Source organism: Triticum aestivum, chromosome 2A (assembly GCF_018294505.1).
Source record: "Triticum aestivum cultivar Chinese Spring chromosome 2A, IWGSC CS RefSeq v2.1, whole genome shotgun sequence".
NCBI classification, from domain to species: domain Eukaryota; kingdom Viridiplantae; phylum Streptophyta; class Magnoliopsida; order Poales; family Poaceae; genus Triticum; species Triticum aestivum.
The window spans coordinates 732,214,152-732,238,088 of NC_057797.1; the positions used below are offsets into that span (position 1 = coordinate 732,214,152).

Sequence of the window (23,937 nt, forward strand, 5' to 3'; positions counted from 1 at the left end):
TCATCTCACTCAAGTGGTGGGGGTTGTGACTCTCCTCATATGGCAATTGTGGTAACACATCATATATGGGGCTAGTGGTGAAGTCACTCTCACTCTCAATATGGTGGCAAAAGTCACTTAAGTCATCATATGTCGCCGTGGTCGAAGGGAAAATCCCATGCTCAACCATCTCATCGTCGTCGCAATGATGAAGTCCGAAGATGGCACATCATCACTCTCGCCTCCTAAGATGGAAGCATCATCCTTGCTCGCCACCTTGTCGCTTGCCTTCAAAGCTTGGTCCTCAAATGGCTTCGTAGTTGTAGTCGTCGCCGCACCGTCTTGACAAAGAGTCGAAGTAGACTTGGCACCATCAATGCCATAAAGAGGGATGGCGGTGAAGTCGAACTTGGGAGCATCGTCTTGGAGCTTGTCGGGCTTGGACATCATGGTGGTACTAGCCTCATGCTTGTTCTCATGGAGCTTGGTCATCATGAAGTGAGCTTGGGGTGGAGAAGCATTGACCTTCATGAGTTCTTCTTCTGCCTTGAGAGCACCAATGTAGTTGTCGTCGAGGGACTTGTAGTTCGTGAGGAAGATCGTCTTGGAGATGTCGTTGTGCAATCCCATCATGAAGTGGTACTTCATCGAAATGGGGTCCTCCACGTCGGCTCGTCGTAAGGCAATCTTCATCTCCTTGAAGTACTCGTCGATGGACTTGGATCCTTGGATGGTGTTATCCAATTGGTGTAGAAGTTGTTCCGTGTAGGTTGGAGGCACGAACTCTCGCCGCAAAGCTTTCTTCGTCTTGGGCCAACTCATGTTGTAGCTCTCCGAAGGTGTGTGAAGCCACCATGTGTACGCGTAGTCATGGAAGTTCCTTGTGGCGCACTTCAATTGATCTTCGGGATGAACTTGATGTAGCTTGAGGTAGTCGTCCATGAGGTGCTCCCACTCGAGATACTCCTCGGGTTCTTGAGTTCCATAGAAAGGAATCTCGTGGTCGGTGTCGAGGTCGTAGTAGCTTGTGGAAGTCACAGACTTGAGCTTGGGGAGCTTCTCTTGAGAATAGTCTTGAGGTGCTTGTTGGCAAAGATGCCGTATCTCCGTAGGTGAAGATGCCTTGAAGTCGCTTGGTGAAGATGCCAAGGGGGATGGTGAAGTCGTTGAGCGGTTGTTGGTGTTGAGCTCTTGACCTTCACGTCCTTGTTGGTGATGGTGTCGATGCCGATGTGATCTTGCTGGAGATGGTAGCTCGGAGGCATGTGTTCTGGAGCGTCTTCTCGAAGATGAGGAAGACCGCTTGTAGGACTTGATGAGGGCCTTGATCTCCTCCATTTGAGCTTGCATGTTGGTGTTGTTGGAGTTGTTCGTGGCATCGAACTCATCATTGTTGTTGTAGACCGAAGGTGAAATGCCTTGCCTATCCATCACTCCAAGAGAAAAATGTGAGTGGTAAAAAGAGAAGAACGAATACCAAATGTACCTTGACCGAAGTTGAAAGTGGATCAATGATCACTCCAATGTGGACAAGGAAATAGCACAATTGGTACCAATTCTTGTCGGTTTCTCACACCTACAAAAATAAGGCTTATGGTGCAGCTCAGTGAGGATAGTAGCACAAAAATTTGGTGCAAAATGTTAGCAAGAGTCAATAATGTTGAAATAGATTCACAAATTCACAAGTGTAACAAGTAGACCAATAGCAATGAATGGCACACGGAAACACACACACTGATATATAAATGGGGTCGTGCAACCAAGGATGAGCACAAAATGTGAAATCCATGGAAAACGCTCGTGTTGCACAACTCAAGAGAGACGCTAGCACGATTGCTCAATAGGCGGACACGGCACTTGTGCACAACCTATAAGATGCAAAATGGAACGACTTCTATCCCAAGTATGCTATGTATATGATGTTCCGGTGGTATGATCCAAGATGATCGGATATGACAATCTTATGCAATGTGGTATGATGCTATGGCACTTGCTTACAAGCTTCTTGCTCTCTCTTTTTCTTTGCTTAAAAGCTTATTCTTTTTTTATATGTATGGCCACTTTGCGAAATGCACAAACCAAGATAGCAATTGTATATATGTGGGAACAAACTTGAGGCACACGAGATGATATGATACCAATATGGTATGGTATGTATGTAATGGAAGGTGTAGACCACTAATGTGCACAAGTAACGTTGCCGGCAATACTCAAATGGCTAGTCTCGATAGGCAAGTAACGCAAGATGGGCTAGGGGTTATAAATGCAATGGCAAGGGAATATACAATGGAGGGGTACCACGATACCAAGATGATATGGAGGTTACCGTCCGTGGTGATGATGAGTGGCGGTGATCTTGATGGAGATACCAAGATGATGGAGACTCGTCCCTAAGTAGGCGAAACACCTTAGGAAACAGAAAAACCGCGAACTCAAAATCTCAAATGTCAAATGGTGGTATTGGGATGTGGTGGTGGTTGCAATGGGTTTTGCGAGTAGGCAATGCAGAAGTGGAGGTTATGGTTGTGTACTATATACGGTGTCGGAGTTGGAAGCACGGTCCCTAAGTAGCCGAAACACCTTAGGAGACACAACTCACAACACAAACAAAATTGGGTTAAGTCGGTGTGGAAGAAGTGTATGGTTGGTAAGCCTATGCGGAAGTGGTGGTGGAGGTTGATGAAGAAGCAATCGTCCCTAAGTAGCCTAGACACCTTAGGAGACTCAAATCACTCCTCAAGCAACCACTAATGCAATAGGGAACAAAATTGGTTAGGTTGCAGAAGTCGGTGATGGTGTAGTGGATGATATGGTGGAAGGCCTAGGCAAAGATGCCAAAAATCCAAAAAAATGATGGGGTCAAAAGGTGGCTAAACCAAGGTGAGGTCCTCGGGCAGGTCGATAGCTTCAAAACGAGCCAAAGAACACTCAAATCGGAGTTCAGAGTGAAAAGTTTTGATGAAATCGGTGAAAGAGGTTGATGCTGAAATTTCGGGGAAAGTTTCTGGTTAGGCCGGAAGTTCCGGGCTCTGGAAGTTCCAGGGGTGTTGGGGATATCACTACTGGGCATAAACCGGCCTATCTGGGCCGGGTTAACTTCATCAGTAGTTAAGTATGTTAAAGCCCAAGAAGGCAGGTGAGGGCTCAAGGCCCATAGTCGGTTCAAGGCCTGTAGCCGTAAACCGGCGTTGGTATTTAACTTGTACTGTAAGTTAGGAATAAGTAGAGACCAAACCGGACACATCTATGAGCCGGTATTGGGACTCTGTGAACCGATGGGCGTCACCCATGTATATAAGGGGACGACCCGGCGGCGGTTCAAGGACAACAGACAACAACTCGAGACATAGGCGAAGCTTGTTTGCTCCCTAGTCATCGAAACCCCATCAATTCCATCACAACTAGACGTAGGCTTTTACCTTCATCGAAGGGGCCGAACTAGTATAAACTCTCTTGCGTCCCTGTGTCCGCTTTAACCCCTTCAAGCTAACCCGTCGCGATGGATCCACGACTAAGTCCTTTCTCTAGGACATCTGCCGTGACAATTCCACGACAAGGGAGGTGGCCGGAAGTTCCAGGAGTCGCGGAAAAAGTCTCGGGGAAGCCGGGGGATTTTGGGTAAACTCTCTGTTTAGCCCGGAAGTTCCGGGGCTAGGACGGAAGTTCCGGGGGTCGTGGAATTTCTTCCGGGACGAACCCTAAATTCTAGATCTAAGAATGGGGGCGAAAAAACTCGATTTTCAGGGTCAAAATTGGGGATATTTCATGGATAGAAATGGGGGAAAAGATGGGGAATGCTAGATCCACTTGAGACACAACGAATTCATGGATCAAAATCAACAAAACATCATCCAAACCAACAAATCAAAAAAACTGAGGCTATTTTTGTGGGGATTTTCGAATTTAGGACGAAATCAAGCAAAAGAAGGCTAGAAAACAAAGAGGGAGGCTCCGAAATCGTGATCAACTTGGCTCTGATACCAAGATGATGTAGGGTAGAACCCTAGTGGCCCGATCTTTCATGAAAGGAGTGAATCCCGCGATGAACACGAAGAACACGAGGAGGGAAATGAGGGGAAATCACGAGGGGAACACAAGAGAACACTCAAACCAACAAGAATGATCACACATGCGCTAGATCCATGAACACAAAGGGAGATACAAGATCCAAAGTCAACAACGGACGATACAAGAGGTAACCGGTCTTCTCTGTGAGGAGGTCTTGAATCCACGGGGGGATCTTCCCTTAGAAAGGGGGCTTGAATCCAAAGGGATCTTCTCCGAAGAGGCCGCGGTCTCTCGCACGGAGGAGATCCGATATGGATGAGTGTAGCTCTATCTCTCAAATGAGCTATCATAACGCTGACCCTAGAAAGGAGGAGGTGGAGGAGTATATATAGTCTAGGTCCACAAAGGGGTAAGTGAGGGGCGAAAGGGTACATGGGCTTCGGCCCGAGTGTCTGCACGCAGGCAGGGCCGGAAGTTCCGGGGACGACCGGAAGGTCCGGGCCCCGGAGGTTCCGGGCAAAGGTCCGGGCAGGGTCCGGGCTATCTAGAGAGTTGGCACACTCTCGGACGGCTTCGGTGTAGCAGGGCCGGAAGCTCCAGGATGGCCGGAGGTTCCGGTGGCCGGAAGTTCCGGGCTTTCCAGAAGCTTGTCCAGGCTTCTTCTTCCTTCTCTTCTACGCTTCCCTCGCGGGTGGTGTAGGTGATCCTTGGTGCTTGCACTCCTCCTCATCATCCGTGAAGCTCCAACAATACCTATGCATGCACGATGGAGGGTCAAGTAGTATACCATCCTCGAAGGGGTCAAGTGAGCACGTGTAAAGGAGAGGATTCACCTTTATGTATGTGAAGTAGATGTCGCACATGTCACTTGCTGAATAAACTCTTGACATGGTGATGTCCATAGGATGCTCCGCATCAGATATTGCCTTTGCTATAAAAGAACAAGGATGTATCTGCCTTGGATGATGTAAACCCAAGATGTTGTAGCTGCATGCTCAACCTAGAATACCATGCTCTTGGAGCCTGCTTTAGACCATATAAGGCTTTATCCAACTTACATACATAATGTGGTGTGTTGTGATTTTCATAACCTGGTGGTTGCCGCATGAACACTTCTTCCTCAAGAACACCATGAAGCAACGCGTTCTGAACATCTAGCTGTTTTAAGCTCCAACCTATGGAAATAGCAATGGACAAAACAAGATGAATAGTAGTTTCTTTAACAACGGGGCTAAAGGTATCATCATAATCAATTCCAAACCTCTGCTTAAAACCCTTTGCAACCAACCTTGCCTTGTACCTGTCTATACTTCCATCAGATTTTTCTTTTAATCTTGTATACCCACTTACAATCAATTACGTTAGCACCACGTTGCAATGGTACTAAATGCCAGGTCTGATTTTTTTATAAGTGCATTATATTCATTATCCATTGCTTCCTTCCAATCCTTGTTAGCAAGCGCATCATGCAGATTGATAGCTTCACCAGTAGTGGCAAGAAAAGCACGCTTAGTTGGATTATACTTTATTGTACCATCATTGTATTGTTTTTCCTTGACAATACCTGACCGAGACCTTGTGTGTTGATGAGGAGGTGAAGGAGCCATAGGAACAGCTGCAGTTGACTGTGACGCAGAAGATCCGGCTGTTTCATCGTTGTCCACAGAAGGTCCAGGCTGATGGGGCTCCTGATCCGAGGAAGATTAGCGCTGCTCCTCGTCCGACGCGCAGCCAGGATCGACTGGCGAATCGGAACCATCCGATGGGTCCCGCGCTCTCGTGGTGTGGTCGGTTGTTGGGTCCCCAGGTGACGTGGCGGCCAAAGACTCGCTTCCCCCCGCGCGCCTCGCTCGATGGGCATCTCCGGTGTGCGGGCGAGGGTTGGCGTGACGCGCCTAGACCGGTGCGGCCCACCTGGTCTGCCGCGATGTCGGCCACCAGGGGGCGCAGCAGGGGCGAATATGTGCGGGATCGTGCGCCGCCCAGCGCTGCAGTCTGTCGCGAATCCGTCTGGGATCGTGCGCCGTCAGCATGATCAGCACCGGGAGCCATGCCTGGTTTGTCCTGTGTGCACATAAATTGACGACTGGAATCTGCACAAAAGTCATTAGAAACACAATTTTCTTCGGATTTTTCACATGATCATGATCAGTTAATTCACCCCCGTGATCAGGATGTGTGGCATAGTCTGGTAGAAGTGTGATTTCTGCACGAAGCAAAGCGCCCGCATTGGGATGAAGTTTGGAAAAAGGAAAGAGTGTCTCATCAAAGATAACATCACGAGAGATATAGATGCGTCCAGTAGATAGTTCAAGACACTTGTATCCTTTATGAAGATTACTGTATCCAATAAAGACACATTGTGTTGAGCGAAACTCGAGCTTGTGACGATTGTATGGACGTAAATTGGGATAACAAGCACACCCAAATTTTTTGAGATAATTGTAATCTGGCTTGTGATGATACAATTGTTCTAAAGGAGTGGAGTTGCCAATCACCTGACTGGGAAGGTGATTGATAAGATATGGAGCTGTGATAAAGGCCTCGTCCAAATACTTGAGGGGCATGGACGCATGAGCTAAAATGGAGAGACCAACTTCAATGATATGACGGTGTTTGCGTTCAGCAGAGCCATTCTGCTGATGAGCATGAGGGCAAGACACATAGTGAGTAATCCCAATGCTACAGAAAAAGGAGTTAAGTTTTTCACACTCCCCTCCCCAGTCACTTTGGAGTGATATAATTTTCCTATCAAAGTGTCTCTCAACAAGTTTCTGAAATTCTTGGAAGATGGAGAAGACTTCAGATTTATACTTAAGCAAATAAATCCATGTAAACTTGTTGTAATCATAAATGAAACTAACATGATATTTTTTCGACCAAAAGAATCTGTGGCATGACCCCATACATCACTGAAAATCAGTTCTAAGGGAGCATGAGACACACTTTTAGACTTAGGATAAGGAAGCTGATGGCTCTTGGCACATTGACAGGCTTCACAAACAGACTCATTATTTGAACTATGTGAGAAAGGAAGATTGTCTTTATTGACTACTTGCCTAACTATGACTGATGAGGGATGTCCTAATCTTTGATGCCACCTCGCCAAAGAGGGCTTGATGACGGAATAGACTCGACGATGCTTGCGTCTAAGTGCTCCGAATGAGATGGGGTAGAGACCTCCAATGCATCTACCGTGATAGAGAAGTGCCCTCGTTACCCGATCCTTGATGAAAAAATAGCGAGGGTGAGTTTCAAAGAAAACATTGTTATCGGTGGCTAAACGAGACATAGAGGCAAGATTTTTATTAGCTTGAGGAACATGGAGAACATCCTTAAGAACTAGATCACGTTGAAGATGAGGGAATTAAGTGAACCTTGACCGATGTGACAAATATCCATACCTTTACCGCTGGCGGTGTGGATCTGGTCGTTGCCGTGATACGTCTCGTGAAGAGCAAGTTGCTCTAGCTCATTGGTGACGTGGTCCATAGCACCGGAGTAAACATACCAGACGCCATCCCCGCCTTGCTCGCGCATAGCAGCTGCAACCAAACGAGCATCCAGGACAAAGTTTTCATCAAACCAATGCCAACAGTCAATAACCTCATGACCGGCCTTCTTGCAGAGCTGACACCGAGGGCGGCCACGTGATGTGGAGTTGCGACGGACACTGTTGGAGTTGAAGCCGCCACCCCCATTGTTGTTGCCATGGCTGCCACTCTCGTTGTTGTGGCCATAGTTGCCACCAGAGCGGGCACCATCGCCCGAAGAAGCACCACGTCCGCGGCCACCGCCACGGTTGGCGCCCTGGTGACCACGACCATGGTGACGACCCCGTGAAGTGGAGTATGCAGAGGATTGCCGGAGATCGCTGCCATGGAGGAGGGTGAGGCGGGCATCAAAACTGAGCAGCTGACTGTGCAGCTCTAGAACCGTGATGGGTTCCACCCGGGTAGCAAGAGCGGAGACGATGGGATTGTACTCCATGTCAAGTCCAGCAAGGATCTTGGAGATGATCTCCGGATCGGAGAGCGCTGAAGAAGTGCACGCGACTTCATCAGTGAGGGTCTTGATTTTGCCAAGGTACCCTGCCATGGACATGTTACCATTTTTAAGGTTGGTGAGCTCGATGCAGGTGTTGATCGCCTGCGCTTGGCTCTAGGCAGCGAACATGTCGTTGATGGCGCGCCACACCTCGGCCGGCGTCTGGAGCATGGACACCTGGGAAAGGATCTCACGGGAAAAGGAACCCATCAAGAACCCTTGAAGTTGTTGCTGATGTGCATACCAGAGAGTGCGCGCGAAGTTGACGACTTGCTCTTCTTTGCCATCCTTGGTGATGGTGAGAGCGGCCGGCGGTGGCGAGCTTGTCGCGTCGAGGTGGTGCTTCATCTGGGCACCCTTGATCTGGGGGAGCACGATGGCCTTCCATAGCAGGAAGTTCCCCCTTGTCAGCTTCTCCTATGGTGGCGATCCGAGGAAAGTATTGGTGGATGTGGATGAGGAGGCAAAGGTGGAGGCGGAGGAGGTGGTGGTGATCGCGCCCATGGTGCTGGGCGACATGGCGGCGGAGGTGGTAGACATGGCTCGGTCGCGAAGGTAGCTAGATGCGATCTCTTTCAATCTAATGAGGAAGAGGCTCTGTTACCATGTAAAATAGTTTGGGAAGCGTAGAACCCTTTGTCTCGGGCCGCATTATTAGGCAAAGCCTTGATGCATAAGTTACAGAGAGATCGAGAGAGAGAGAGAGATTGACCAGGAGGAGAGAGATCGACCAGGAGGTCGTTACAGGAGATAAAGGAGAAGAAGAGATAGAGTTTAGATACAAGTTAAACAGCCTCCCCTGTCTCCTATACAATTATTCTAACAGTGCTAGCCGCCAATGGCTATATATAGAAGAAATAACCAGCCACCTCCCCTGCTGTTCAATGTGTCTGATCACACCCACTTGTTCTCCTCTTCTCCTCTCCACAACACATACCACTCGTCCTCCCCAAAGAAGCGCATGTGCAAAAAAGCCCCCTCTAGTAGTGCTTGGAATCGCGTCCTTGGCATAGCCGTAGCATGCATCACAACATCGTCATGACCTTTTAAGTATGCCATTGCAACATCGTTGGAGCAGCCAGGCCACCATCGCAGCATCGCCGCTGCCATCAAAGTACGTCATCACAACATCGTCAAAGCAGCTGAGCTAGCATTGCAGTATGCCTCACACCCATCACCTTGACCATCGAATCACGTCATCACGACACTGCATTTACCATCAAAGCATGCCATTGTGCATCGCCGCTGACATTAAAGCACGCCGAGCAGCTGGGATGCCATCGCAACATCGCTACTGCCGTCGATGCGTGCTGGAGCAACATCATCAAAGCAGCCGAGACACTGTCCCAGCATGCATTGAAGCATGCCATCGCATCATCACCAGAGCAGCCAGGCCACCGTCCCAACATCGTCAAAGCAGACAAGACACCGTCGCAACATGCCTCGTAGTGCAACACTATCTTATCGACTTGCAACGCGACTACCCTTGTATGCAGCAGCCACTCTGTTGTTGGTCTTTGGAGCACCTCATGTGTGTGCACTTGTGGCTGGCTTTTGGCAACGTGGTTGTGCCCCCATCTGGCAGTTCTGCCCCTTATTCTCCTTGGGGTTCGCTTGGAGGAGCTCGAGAAGACCATCCATGGCAGGTAAAATCCCACGGAATAGATGACACAAGAAAGATGGGAGAAGACGTTGGATGTGTTTGGTTGCCTGCATCCTCTCGAGCTAGGCCATGGGGATGCAGTTTGGCCCATTTGGTTGCCCGTGAGCACTGTTGGACTTGCACAACATGGAACTTAAAACAGTGCTCGGCCTGGCTTAGGAGGAACGCTCGAATTGGTTGTTTCTAGCTAGCCAGGCCCGAGCGGGCCGAATCTAGTGCATGTGGTGGCTCTGATGATGCAGGTTGATAAGAGTGTCTGATGACGCCTCCTTAATCTTTTATATCTAAACAGCTACCAGCCACTAATCTATTTTTCTTAACATGTAAACGTGCCATCGCAACATGAAACATGCGTGAAAAAGACCCACCTTAACATGCAACCATGCATATCATATATAGTAACAAATCCACCAACATAGCAAACATGCATGATCATTTCCGCTCTATTATGCTATTTGTATTTAATAAATATTTTGCAATTATAAAAATGATCAAACACAATAAATCATATGTATTTCCACTTTTTGTTATCATATGAGGTAAACAAACCAGAGTGCCTAAACTTGTACTGGGCGGTCACTTTGGCTCCTAAAGCTGTAAAATATATGAAACTTGGTTGTGCATGCAAACACGGTGCTTCCTCCCATATTTACATGTTTAGTCAAGTTCGAGCACCAATTTCATGTATTTTGCAAGTTCAGATAGCAAAGTACCTATCCAACGCAAGTTTAGGCACCCCAGTGTATTTTCCTTCTATCATATTATTACTCAAAATATTCATGTTCGTACAACAAAATCTCCTTACAATATATTGAATAATATTCTCGCAATAACGTGTAGAGTATCATCTAGTTTCTTCAATCCTAGGTCCGCCATGCGTACAACAATGCATCATAGGGAAGTTAATCAGCGAATTGCTCTTGCCAGGGTGCCTGATAAGACTGAAATCCCCACATGTGCCAGTGAACAGATAAAATAACGAAATACCATGTGCGCAAGATGTTCGTCAGTGACATTGTGTGCACACGTGTACACATGCTTTTTGAATGGTGGTGAGTGATGACGGTGCCGGACGACGTATTCACGAGTAGTGTGGCCACGCTGACGTTGTGTCTGTAAACCCAGCAACAGCCATGGGCTCATCGTCCGAACGACTGATGGACCGAGCAGCGACGGGAGAAAACAGCGGGCTGCACGGGAAGTAAGTATCATCCATCGCTATAGCGTCCGTGCTCGGGGAGAGTCCGCCGCCGGCCGGCAAGTACACCGCGCGATCACTCGAGCTGATCGCTTCCACGAGCAGCAAGGACGACGACGACGACGACGATGGAGCCTTCACGGGAGCACATGGCAAGCCGCACGAGATCCCCGTGTCCAGGCCCGTGCTCACGTCCAGCGGGCTCGGCGTACGCCCGCCGTCAGGGTCACTCGGGCTCGCTCCGACGGGCGGCGGCGACAAGGACGAGGACGACGGAGCTGCAGGCGCAGCTCCTCCGATCACCATGGCCAGGCACGAGGCCATGGTGTCGTCATCCAATTCGGCGTGTTGAGGTTGAGGATCGAAGTGGCCGCTCCTTGTAGCTTCTCCGGGAGGCACTGTTTGTTGCTGGCACTTGTGCTCGTGCATGTAGGTGATCTGGAACATAGGACGATGGCCGCTGCTACTATCGTGCTGTTGCACCGTCTTCTTCGCCCTGCAGCCGCGGTCATGGCTAAACATGCATTTGTAGTAGGACCTGCATGCATATACAGTTAGAGAGGCTGCGGTCATTTCAATCTTACTATCTATGAGGGAGCATTTGAGCTCGAGAGCAGAAACAGAACGCCCTCTTTGGATTGTGGGTAAGACAAAGGTTCATGTCTAGATTACTGTCTATTAACTTTCATTTGTAAAGTTTGATCAAATATCAGTATCTATAATACTAAAAATAAATAAAATACGAAAATACATTTCATGGTGGATCTAATGGTAATACATTTGAAGTATTATAGATGTTGAGTTTTTCTATAAATTTGATCAGGGGTAAAAGAAGGTTGACTTCTGAACAAATTTATACACCTGTGTTTAATTCATTTATTTTGATCGACAAAGCTCAGAAATTTATACACCTTTTAATTTGGAACTTGGGGGCGGGGTGGACACTAGAAATACATAGTTGGTCCAATTCCAAAAACAAATAAATACATTGTTGGTACTAGAATGTTGGAAATAGTAAACAAAATAGTTATGGTCAACTAGAAGAAAGGAAACAAGTTAGAGACTCCTCAAAAAGTAGAAAATCTGACCATGTGTTTTTTATAAATTTATTTCTGTTTTTTGCAAAGCAAAGATGGTCTTATAAGAGTTGGACAATTTTATATGAACTAGTAAACAAAAAGTTTTTGACATTTAAGAAAATTCAAATTGGTGTAGACCCAACAAATCACTAGTTCCAACCATGGGTGGAGCGAAATCCTGCGATGGCTATTCATTTAAGTTTTCAGGTAGCACTCCCCGCAAAAAAAAAGCCTTCCGGTAGCACCACCAGATCTTTAACATTTTACTAAGTATGAATTTTTAAAGTTTGAATTTAAAAATTTTAATGTTCCCTTAAATTTCTGAATTTCAAATATTTGAAAAGGTTTAACTTCTAAAAATTGAGTTTCTCAAAATTTCAAACTTTGAAAGTTACACCATGAACAAAGTTGGTGCTGGAATTTCTAAAAGTTACCAAAAATGTGCAGTTTGACCAGGAGTTGAATTTCTTAAATGGAATGTTTGCCTGACTCGACTAACCAGTTTTCTAGTCTAACATATTTATCCAGCATCCCTTCGGTTTTTATTTCAAAGTGTGCATACCTTTTATAAAAATCATGGGTTTGGGCTACTCATCATCAAAGGTGTGCACCTTCTAAAATTTGACCTATGGATGTATCTTATAGTAGACCTATGGATGACTATATGAGTCTAATTAGATACTCCCCCATCTCTGAAAAGAGGGTCTATAACTTCTTTCTGAAGTCAAATATTGTAAAATTTGACCAATTTTGTAGCAAAAATTATTAAGACCTATGCTACCAAATTTGATATCATTAGATAGTCATTAAAATAAAATTTCATATTATATCAATTTTAGATTGTAGTTATTGATAGTTTTTCCTATAAACTTGGTCAAACTATGTATCGTTTGACTAAAGAGAAAGTTTATAGCCCCTTTTTTTCATAAATAAGGAATGGTACCACATATATAGGAGCGCTGGAAGTCTTAGCACTTCACCTTGCAAATTTTCTTTTGTGAATGTTCTTTTGTCCGTATTTTCTCCATTGGTAACCATCACTGTGAGGCGAGGCTGTAATCTCCTTCTTGGTAACCTCGTTTTCTCGGCCCTTCCTGGGGGGAGCAACCTCTCCACCACTATATTGTTCCATGGAGACAACAGCACAGGAATACACATCTGGTAAATGAAGAAATCACAAGAGTACATATAGCCAGGAAAAATGACAAGAGTCATCAGTGGCGTACCAGATACGCATGTCCTTCGCCGGAGCCCGCTCATCGATGCTACCCTCAGTGATCGTTGCCGCTGGCGATGCCATCCTGTCTACCACCGGTCTGCTGCTCTCTCGAGAACTGAGCATGAACAGAGACACCATGAACACCCGGGAGAGTTCCTGGCTCATCGCTGCGGCCCTCTCCTGTCCACGTCCGTCGAGAGGGCTGCGGCGCAGCAATGCCAGGAGCCTCGCGTTGAGATTATACCCTCCGACGAGCTCCTGAGATAGTTGTTCTATGGCCTCTTGCCCGAAGGCCATATTGAGAGTGTGAGTCGCACGAGGTTTCAGCGACTGCAGTATTGTAGGACTTGGAGGTGGTCTAGCAGCTGAAGCTATTTATATTGGGGAGACGGACACGTACACTACACCGAGTCAATAATGAGGGTATGATCACCTCCATGCAAGTAGAAACAACAACTCTGTTTAGGGCATCTTCAACAATTGTAAGATAAATGTTGGTAAATTTGCTAACTAGAACATAGCGATGATATGGCATGTATTAAATGTGAAGAGAGAGCAAAGTTATATGTAGGTTAGGCTGGTCATAGTGGGGAGTAACTTAGACTAGTGTCATGCATATGACACTAGTCTAAGTTATTACCTTCATAATGCAAAGTAACATATTAGTAGTATCATAGATGGCTTCATTTATTAACTCGTGGACTTATCTTGTCTTGGAAAGTGTTATGTTACATTAACATATTATGTTACCACCTCTCATTAATTACTTGCCACATAAGCCGAATTTTTTCGAAGTGCGTTATGTTACTAGCTAAGTTACTCCCACTATGACTAGCCTTAACCAACAACCTTTGCACAAACTCCAAGGTAAAATAGAGAGCAATCACATTTATTTTCTCACCATCTATTGGATAGCTTACATACAACCCATTGGAGTAGTTGTATGATAGCTTGTTGGTTGATGACATGAACATTTTACCAACAAGACTAACATACAACCTGTTGGAGATGCTCTTACTGGTCATATGTTCCCACGTTATTGTTGGTCCCACGCGCAGCACACGCACCACGTTATTGTTGGTCCCAAGCGCAGCAGCACGTCTGTATCCTTTCCCCCCTCCTTCTCCATCGTTGTCGCCGGGGGCCATTCGCAGCTACATCTCACAAGGGCCGGCAGTTGCTGCGACCATGAGTCGCGCGCGAGCTTCCACGGCGCCCACAGGAGGGGACGGGGGTGATGCAACCGTGGAGTGCAGATGCTGGATCCATGGCGCGCAGATGTTGTAACCATGGGCAGGAGATGCTGGAAGCCACAACTTCCAACGGTGACCACACTGGCAGAGATGCTGCTACCCGGCACGGCGGAGCTGCAACCGTAGTTCAGCGGAGTTACAACCGTAAGCCGGTGGAGTTAAAGCAAGCAAAACAAATGTTGGAACCGGCGACAGCCGTGCCGCGACGGCCACGGCGGCGATACATCATTGCTGGAACCAGCAAAAAATTTTGCTGGAAGCGGCGCTTTTTTTATACGACCCAGTAACAATGATTCATAGTTTTTCACGAAACGACAAGTACTTTGGCTGAAACCATTTTTTTGTTGCAAGCATAATTTCTTTTGTTATCATCATTTTGATTTTTGTTGGAACAAACATCCATTATTTTTGTTACCATCGTCTTGGATTTTTGCTGGAACCAGCGTATTTTCTTAGTACAACTGTTCTTCCGTTTTGCTGGAACCAAAGCACCTTTTTGATTGCGATTTGATGATGGCAAGCGTGTCGGTGGTGAGCGTCGACGGCGAGGGATGGGGGCCGTTGCCACTGGAGCTGCAACCGCAGGCCACAGTTGTTGCATGCATGGAGTCAGCGACAAGTGCAGGCAGCGACCGGCAGCGCTCGGCGACAAGGACATCCGGCATGGAGTCAGCGACAAATGCAGGCAGCGACCGGGAGCGCTCGGTGACAAGGACATACGGCGTGGAGTTAGCGAGAAGTGCGGGCAGCGACCGACGCTCGACGACGAGGACATCCGGCGAGAGTGGTGACTTGCTGCACGGTTTGCTACAACCACGGATGACGGTGCTGCAACCCCCGACGAGGAACCTGTGGTCGCGGCTGGCCGCGACGATCACCGCGGTTGCCCGAGAGCGAGGGCGGCGAGCGGCCGAGATCCAGCGACCTTCGATGCCGGTCATGTCGCTCGCGTCCCCTGTGCGCCCCCGCTTGATATTCATGTTGAAAAGCAAAAAAGTAAATGATGTGGTGGGGAGGAAAGGGCATGATCTGACAGCTAAAAGAGTTTGCATCAAACAGTTGCTACGCGTCCGGCCGAAAAATTAGGCCGGCATGCCGGCGCCTAGTACCGCCTTTTTAAAAATGAAAATGTGCGCACAACTTCGTCTTAAACGGCGCCATACGGTGGCGCACCAACCACTAGTTTATAACATAAACAATGATAATAACGGTCCAAGTGAGACTACACCAACAACATAATTTAAAGATAATGCAACTGCATGACATAGCAAGGATCATTGTCATTGTTTGAAGATATCTCCATCACGACGATGCCAGACTCCTCGGCACCCCTCCTTCGGGCCCCACTCTCAGCCCCGGCGGCGATCTTAGCGACGGAAGCATCCTCCGCCGCCTTGAGCATCTGCTCCTCCCCCGCCGCCATGGTGGCAGAAACATATGTGTCCATTTTGAGCATGCACTCCTCATGAGTGACGCCATCGGTCACGGTTCTGGCCTCCACAACATCTACTATTTACTAGCTCATCCGCTCCACTTTAGCGGGGATAGCCTCATTCTCCTAGGACGTGTTTGGTTGCCGTTTGCTACAGTTCCTGCATCGCATACACTTCCCAACCTAGCCTGGGTGAGCAAAAACAGGTCCTAATATGCCATATGTAACTTGTTTGGTTGCCTGCATCTAGTGTCCCTGCATTAGGTAATACGCAAGTGCACTTTCTTTGGTTGCCTGCATTGGCCCAAGCGGCACATGAACACGGCATTTGGTTGCATACGACGAACATGTTGTGATAACCTTGTATCCTAGTTGGTGAGCTTACCCACACCTAGCACACCAACGTCATAGCACAGCAATGGCGATGAACTGGGCAAAGATGACGAAGTTCTTCAGCTTCAGCCCAAACTGACGATCCACCTTGATACCTCCAACCTTGCCACTATCAACACTGCTGCCTCCATGCTTTCGCAGCCAGTCGGAGTAAGCTTGTTCTGCTGCCTGCCTAGTCTGGAACCCTCTATGGCTGCTGTTGCTATACGATGCCACTTGTGCACTGGCTTCTTCCCACGAACTATAAACCCCTGGAACCTTACCGATGAACACGGCATACCACTTGCCCTAGCAATGCACAAGAGGAAGAGTTGAAGCAGCAAATCAATGGAGCACACAAGTAGCAAGCAAAGTAGCACACAAACAACAATGGAGCAGAAGAGAAGAAGTAAAGTATGCATGATCATACGGCATAGCAAGTTCTACCTAGCACTACCTTGGTGTTAACCTACCACCACATCCAAAAGAGGGTGTCACCCTACCACCGCAAGTTCACCATCAGCATGAGGGGTTGGTATATACCACCTCACCAAAATATACAGACCATCAAATAGTTTTTGAGCCCTAGCTACACAAAATATACGTCGTCATCGTCATCGTCGTCGTCGTCGCCACCATCATCGCCGTCGGGGATCATGCACGCTCATAGGCAACACTACTCTAGTAGTAGTGCTTGCCCAGCCAGCTCTGGAGCCACAACACCCTGTGAGCGTCGGCCATGGCAATGAACCCAACACCCTGGGCCTTGTTGTCAAGCAGGTGGCTGAGAGCTGCCATGAGATCCTCGTCGCTGAAGCCACCCTGGGTCATGACAGCGCCATACAGGTCAGGGTGGACGTCGAGGGGCTTGCACTCCCTGATGGCTGTTGCCACCTTCTTCACCACCTCAGTCATGCTGCAAAATACATTGATCTCCTCCTCCATCAGGCCTCCTCTCTTCCTCTTCCTATCATGGACGGGGTCAAATGGCTTGTCGAAGGGCTTCACGCGAAGGGCTTGTCAGGGCCATCAAGGACCTTGACGTCCGGGGTCCCAGGGAAGTCTAGCATGGGAGAACCAAGAGGCTCCCCGAGCCCATGGCATGCTTAGCAGTTGCTAGCCCGAAGGAGAAGATGTGTTGCATATGGTTGTAGTTCTGTATGGGTGTGTTGAGGAACTCAGCGTCCCTTGGGTGGTCCTAAGAATGAAACACAAGTGTTGTTAGTTGCGATTAGGAGTAGGCAATGGTGGATAGTATGAAAAGGAAGAGGGTTGTGAGCTAGCCGCGACATGGCCGGCGTAGTGCTCTGCCTCCAGAACTATGGAGCAAGTGTTCTCATCCCATGAGGCGCCGCTAAGGTCTCTCAGCTTGGACACTTGGATCCATCGACCTCTCCACTTCCTCAGGTGGTTGTACACCTGGGTGGCAGACACCTCCTGCCCACAGAACTCGAACACCTGCTTTGCAGCGGTGTTCAAGTGCACCTCCTTGAAGCCCTAGTCAGTCCTAACTCCACTAGAGATGAGCTCACACATCTTGTTCAGCACGAACGTGGACATGAACTGCTGCCACTTCATGTTGTTGGACCTACCATCCTTCTTTGCCTTTGCTGCTCCTACCTTGAGTGTAGCAGCAGCAGCAATAGGAGTTGGCTCAACGAGCACTACTGGCACATCGAGGGAATTAGGCGCGAACACCTCTAAATCAGGTGCCATCTCGGACATAGGTTGTGAGTCCTCGACAAACGATGGAGCAAACTGGTTGTCGGACGGGACAAGGGCCTGACTAAGATCTTGCATCTGTGTGGTCATGTCCTACAATCGTAGCACACATTGACAGTAAGCATAACACACAACATACCGGACAATCCATGAAAGCAGGAGCATATACATGATTCATCACTATCATAGCAAGCACATGCTTCATTGCTATCATACATCTACAACAAACAACATGCTACAAATGGACCATCAATAGCTACAAATCACAGATCTAAGCACGAATCAACACAAGCACAAGGTTCAACTTCAAACTCTACTACTAATCTAGCCTACCACATGCCTGAACATCTAGCCCTACCATAAATTGCAACCGCAGCATAGCAATCAACCATATGAGCTCACAGATCAGACAACTAATCAACCATGCATCTAGGTCTAAGCCTAGTTGCAGCTCAGATCTAGCTAGAAGAAACAGAGAGAAATGGGGATTGAACTCACAAAGGCCATGGCTGCAGCTCGAGGACGAGGGGGCGGTCGTGGAAGATCAACGCTGACCGGTGAAGGAGTGACGGCGCCGTGGACCACCGGCCGAAGAAGATGCGACGCTTACCTGCTCGTCGGTGCCGATGCGCGTCGGCGGGAAAGCTCGAACGAAGGGAGAATGATGGCGGGAGTTGGGGCGGTGAGGGAGGGGCTAAATAGGGGTGGACTCGGCGGGAGATGAGCCGTAATCCTCCCGTCGATTTTTCGACGACGCGGGAGAGCTCGCGCCATCTCCCTGCTCGCACGAGGGGAGAAGCGCGTCACCCTCCCCTGCCTCGCCTGAGCCAGACTCGCGAGTTACTGCCGATTCAAGCGTTTCCCCTGGGCTTGCACAGTGAACGCAGGCTACCAAATGGGCTCAATCTTTCCCGCACGGGCCAGGCTGAGCCATATGCAGGCAACCAAATACGCCCCTAGAGCTCTAGGACTCCATGGGATAGTCCCAATCAATTCATCATTGGATTCGCGGGAGGTGGGACGGGGCGCACGACGAGGTGGGATGACATTGGCAGGTTGAGGAATGAGAGAGGAACTCCTGTTCACCGTCAGGCCAAACTAGCGGGCGGTGCGGCTCCCGTGTACACGAGCACGGGGTGATTAGCAGAGGGAATTTGTTAGAGTGTGGTTTTCGTTCCCTACCCTTTATATTGGTATAATTTCTTTTAAAGGGTGGCTGTTTTAAAGGCTCTCCTAGTGTTTTAAAGGGTCAAATGAATGAGTAAGTGGAGTATCTTTTACTACTATTATCTTAGTCTACACCTCTTAATTACTCATATGTGGTGTTCTGGGCCGAAAGGTTGACGGACGGTATGGACGGTGCGTGTGAGGTCCATGATTGTTGTGCTCGCTATTGAAGGTACTTTCACGACAGTATACAAAATATATTCCCTCTTGCCGTGAGTGAGGGCAGGGGAGTAGACAAGCCCAAGGCAGCTAGGGCCATGGCCTGGGTCGTGAGGCTATACTATTACTTTGGTTACTGTAGCGGTTTGAACACTATTTAGCACTGTAGCTAGTATTTGACCTGGGACTTGCTCGGGGCTTGGCACAATCCTGACTACGGCACTGAATGAGGGTTGCTTAGGCCAAACCAGACATGTTAACTTTTTTTGAGGGTCCAATCATGTTAACTAGGCCGAAGTTAGTGACGGATGTCCACACGCATGAAAATGTAAGCTGTTCAACCATGCCCACAGCTTTCGATTGATCTCACACTGCAAGCGGTCCCAGCAAAAACTTGAAAACAACGACAGAGAAGAGCCCACGAGCAAATATGCAATCAAGGGATAAACATTACTCCCTTCATTCCAAAATAATTTAAGTTCAGGATTTTCCTAAGTCAATCATTTTTAATTTTGATCTTATCTATATAGAACATTTGTAAACAACTATACAATATCAAATATATAATAAATCTAATAATGAAATAAATTATGGTGATGTTTTTTTTAAATGGACTTTAATAAAGTTTAACTTAGAAAAATCCTAGAATTTCAATTATTTTGAAACGGCGTAAGTACAAAGAAAATGACTCATGCCTACTTTAGTTAGTGTCTAGGGGGTAGGGGTAGGGGTGGACAAATAGATGCATTGAAAAGTTTTCTTTGTCCTCGACACAAGTTGATTGCACGGGCTTGATCGCATGTACATGTACGAAAACAGCGTAGTGATAGTCACGTGTCATCGGCGTGCTACGAAAGCTAAGGTGATGAAACCCAACGATGGGCAATTGGGGATTGCGCACTACAGATATTTTGTGTTCTTCAACCTCACGTATGTTCAAGGTTAACCAATCCGCTGGGTGTTTCCTTTCAGGCAGATATTTTGTGCGTTCTCCAACTTCACATATGTTCAACGTTAAAGGCATCTTCAACCTGGACCCTTAAATAGTCCATAAGTGTGTGGATCAAGTTGTACAGCATACTTTGTCATTCAATATGGATCTATATTTGTCCACGGACGCATCTGTTTTTTCACAAACCAGATGCAAATCAAGGGGTTTTGCGGGAGTCTGGACCTCCGCCATATAGGACTATAACATCCCTTGCCCACCAAAAACCAAGGCAGAGTCCACACATTTGGAACGGTCCGCACTGTTTTCGCGCCAAAGCCCGCGCTTTCTTCACCCTCCCCATTTCGATCGCCAGCGTCCTCCGTCCCAACTCCGTGCTTTTCGCGTTTCACCGCCGCAAGGACCCATACGAAGAGCTGCCGGAGGCGAAGGATTCACCAAGGTGACCGCCTGCAAGATCAACTCAGTGACACGGCAAACCCGTGGCCTCAAAAGGAAGGCAACAGAGCAAGAGGAGGCGACAGCCAGTAAAAAGAAGGGTGTTGGGCATGGATGGGGGACGCCACCGACGCTGTCCACGCACACATTGTGCTACTTCTACGCCTCCAAGTAGCTCGGTCGTCAACATTACACCTGGCCTCCGCCGTCGGGTATGTGATGTATTGCGTCGACCTCAACGCGGCGCCACTCCATTATGTTGACTCGTCATCGTTGCAGCTTGTCCGGTCACGGGCGGCGGGCGTGAATCAACTGGGTGCCCACTCTCTTTTCACCGGTTTGTCTCAACCGGGTGCGAGTGCGTCTGATGACGCGGACAAAGAGATGATGGAGATGATTCACGATGGAAGCGGAGGCGGCTTCGAGGACATACCAGTGGATGAATCCCAGTCGGAGGTGTATACCCATCAGCCAGAGCAGGACATGTACGCCGACGTGACGAACCTTGATCTGGAGGATTTGTTGGCTGATCCAAAGAAGAGGGGTAGAGAAGAGGGAGGACAAATTGTTGTGCTATGCGTGGTTGTCCACTAGCATCGATCCGATCCATGGCACGGAGCAAAAGGGCATAACATTTTGGTCCAATATTCATTCTTGGTTCCACAAGCACAAGAATTTCGAGCCCTGCAGCACAGAAATCATGGGACAAAGTCAATCAACCATCAATGGTACATCATCGAAGAGTTTCTGAGCAAGTATTGCGGCCACTACAAACAACTAATTGGTTGGGTGGCCAAGTGGTGCGCAAATCGCCGAGAAAGTAAGTTGTTCTATGTGTTGGTCATTTGATCGGATATGCAACTTGTTGGCTGCATATGCTCTATGTGTTGGTCATTTGGCCGGATATGCACCTTATTGACAATGTCTTTTTTGCTAGCCCTCTCATGCGTGCACATTGTATTTGAAGCTGTATAAGAAGAGCTTCCTCCTCATGCATTGTTGGCTGAAGATGAATGGCCAAACCAAGTGACAACTATCCATTGTCAATTCCATCAGGATTGTCATCGTCGCCAATGAGGATGAAGCGGAGGCTCCAACCGACCCAACAAAAGAGCCGCCCAACAAGGTTAGAAGGGGGTTCCGGGGAAAGAAGTGTGAGGAGGAGAAGGAGATGCGAGAAGGGGCGGCGGCCAAGATGACGGAGAGGTTCAAGGACATCTTGGCGAGGAGGAGGCATGTGTCAAGCACTATGACTGGAAGGAGAAAAATAAAACGGGGAGATTTAACATCTGGATGGCGGCATCCAGGAAAAAGATCAACATTGAAGAAAAGAAGACCAAGCTCGAAAAGAGGAGGGTCGAGTTCTGCGGCCGCTTTGGAGCATACCAAAATGTTGCCATGAATATGGACAAGTTGGATCCTGATGCAGCGATGATCGGGCAAGCCGTCCGTGTTAGGATGTTGAAGCATTTGACGGCCGAGATGGGAGGCGCTGAGAAGGAGGCAGCTAATGCGGAGAAGTCATTGAAAAAGGGAGCGAGGAGGCACGGACAACCAGTCTGGCAGTGCAAAATGTCTTTTTTTTTCATGGATTATCAGATTGAAATTTTTGTGATAGGATGCATGTAAGAACTATAAACATTCGCTTCTTTTTTGACACAAAGTACATTGCACTTTAATTTACTCATATTATTTTGCATTTGAAATGAAGAAGACAAGACTTAGGGTGAACGTTTAGAGGATATGGTTGAATGGCGTGCTCTTATATCCTATCCACACACGTGTCTGCGGACAAATACTGTTCGTACATTTTAGGGGTTGAAGATGTCCTAACCGACCCAACAATAGAAAGCCAGATCAAAAAGTTGAATGCTACGTGTCTAAGCAGAAATCGTATTCGCTGTGTACTGTATACATTGTGAACACGTCACTTCCTCCTATTTCCACCGCTCAAGGAAGTCAAGTTTGGGGGTATTTTTGGATCCACGTGATTTATCATTCTCAATAATAAATCTAGGATGTTAAAAGTCACACTAGGCATGGTATTGTCTCTCTCATCCGACTCTCATCTCAAACTTCCCGGTCGCACCTAAGTTTGGCTTTGTTTTTCGTCACACTGTTGTCAGACCTGCCGCTCTTAGAGAAAAAGTCTTTGGATCCGCCTGCTGCTGTCAGAGAAAAGTCTTTGGAGCCGCTTTATAGATAAAACCAAGATAACATTACAACCATGGAAAATGCTCCATTGGAGATGGATTTTGCTTCTGCGGCATAATGTCGATTCCAGTTGAACTTGAAACAAAAGTCACTTGGCGCCAAGAACCCAAAACTCCTCATAGCAGCAAGAAACTACAGTGCAAAGACGTGATCTGATACTGTAGAAATGATTTATCAAATGTCCAGATTAGGATTAATTAACTGGGAGAGAGAAAAATCCATTCCATCATTTCCGTTGAGAAGCCATAGAAGTTACTCTAAAAGCGTGATCTAAGGGCCCGTTCGTGTTCGGAAGTTCGCTTGCTTCCCAAAGTGGCCAGCTTTTTGTGGAGCCAGCGCAAGCCAGCTTGAACGCAGCGCCGGCTCCCATTTGCATGGGCTGGCAGCCCAGGAATCAAGAATAAAGCCCGTGCGGGTGGTTTCTGCTGTCGCTCTATAGCTCGGGTGGGTTTCTGTAGATCGAATCGGTACGCAACCTCACTTCGGGATGGCATGCCCTGTAAATTCGCCTCAACTTCTCCTTCCGCTTTTCTAGGAGCTGGGCTTCCGGTGCTCCACGAAAATACACTGGCCGGGGACGTGTCTCCGCGAAGCTGGCTTCCAGGAGATGGAGCGTTCGGGGTGGATTCTTCACGGAGCCAATGAAGCTGGCTCACGGAGAAGATCCGAATGTTCAGTATAGAATTTCAGTCTGAAATGGTAGTCATGGTCCAGAATAACTAAACATGTTAATCAACGGAGAGTGTATACAAGAAAATTAGCAAAAGCTAGGTATTTATATTTCTGCATAACATATTTCTTTCAAGCAACTGGCCCGAGTGTTTCCTTTTCGTTAAGAAGAAATAGAATATTTACAAAGTGGACATGTTCTAAAACACGGACACGAAGGAACTCTTAATAATCTTCTTATTCTAGCTACTCATGGTTGCGATTTTTTTTATAAAGAGCATATTTTATTAATTCAATCAAAAGCATACA

The 23,937-nt window shown here is 47.7% G+C and overlaps 1 protein-coding gene across 1 annotated transcript; it reads right to left on the reverse strand.

Annotated features, from left to right (window-relative positions):
* Positions 1-10,778: 10,778 nt before the first annotated feature.
* On the reverse strand, positions 10,779-13,490 carry LOC123191941 (probable WRKY transcription factor 47). Its single transcript, XM_044604474.1, has 3 exons — positions 13,201-13,490; positions 12,955-13,092; positions 10,779-11,433 (listed from the first exon to the last, which is right to left on the reverse strand). Exons 1-3 carry the CDS (start codon positions 13,488-13,490, stop codon positions 10,779-10,781), a joined length of 1,083 nt encoding a protein of 360 aa, XP_044460409.1.
* Between the last annotated feature and the right edge of the window lie 10,447 nt (positions 13,491-23,937).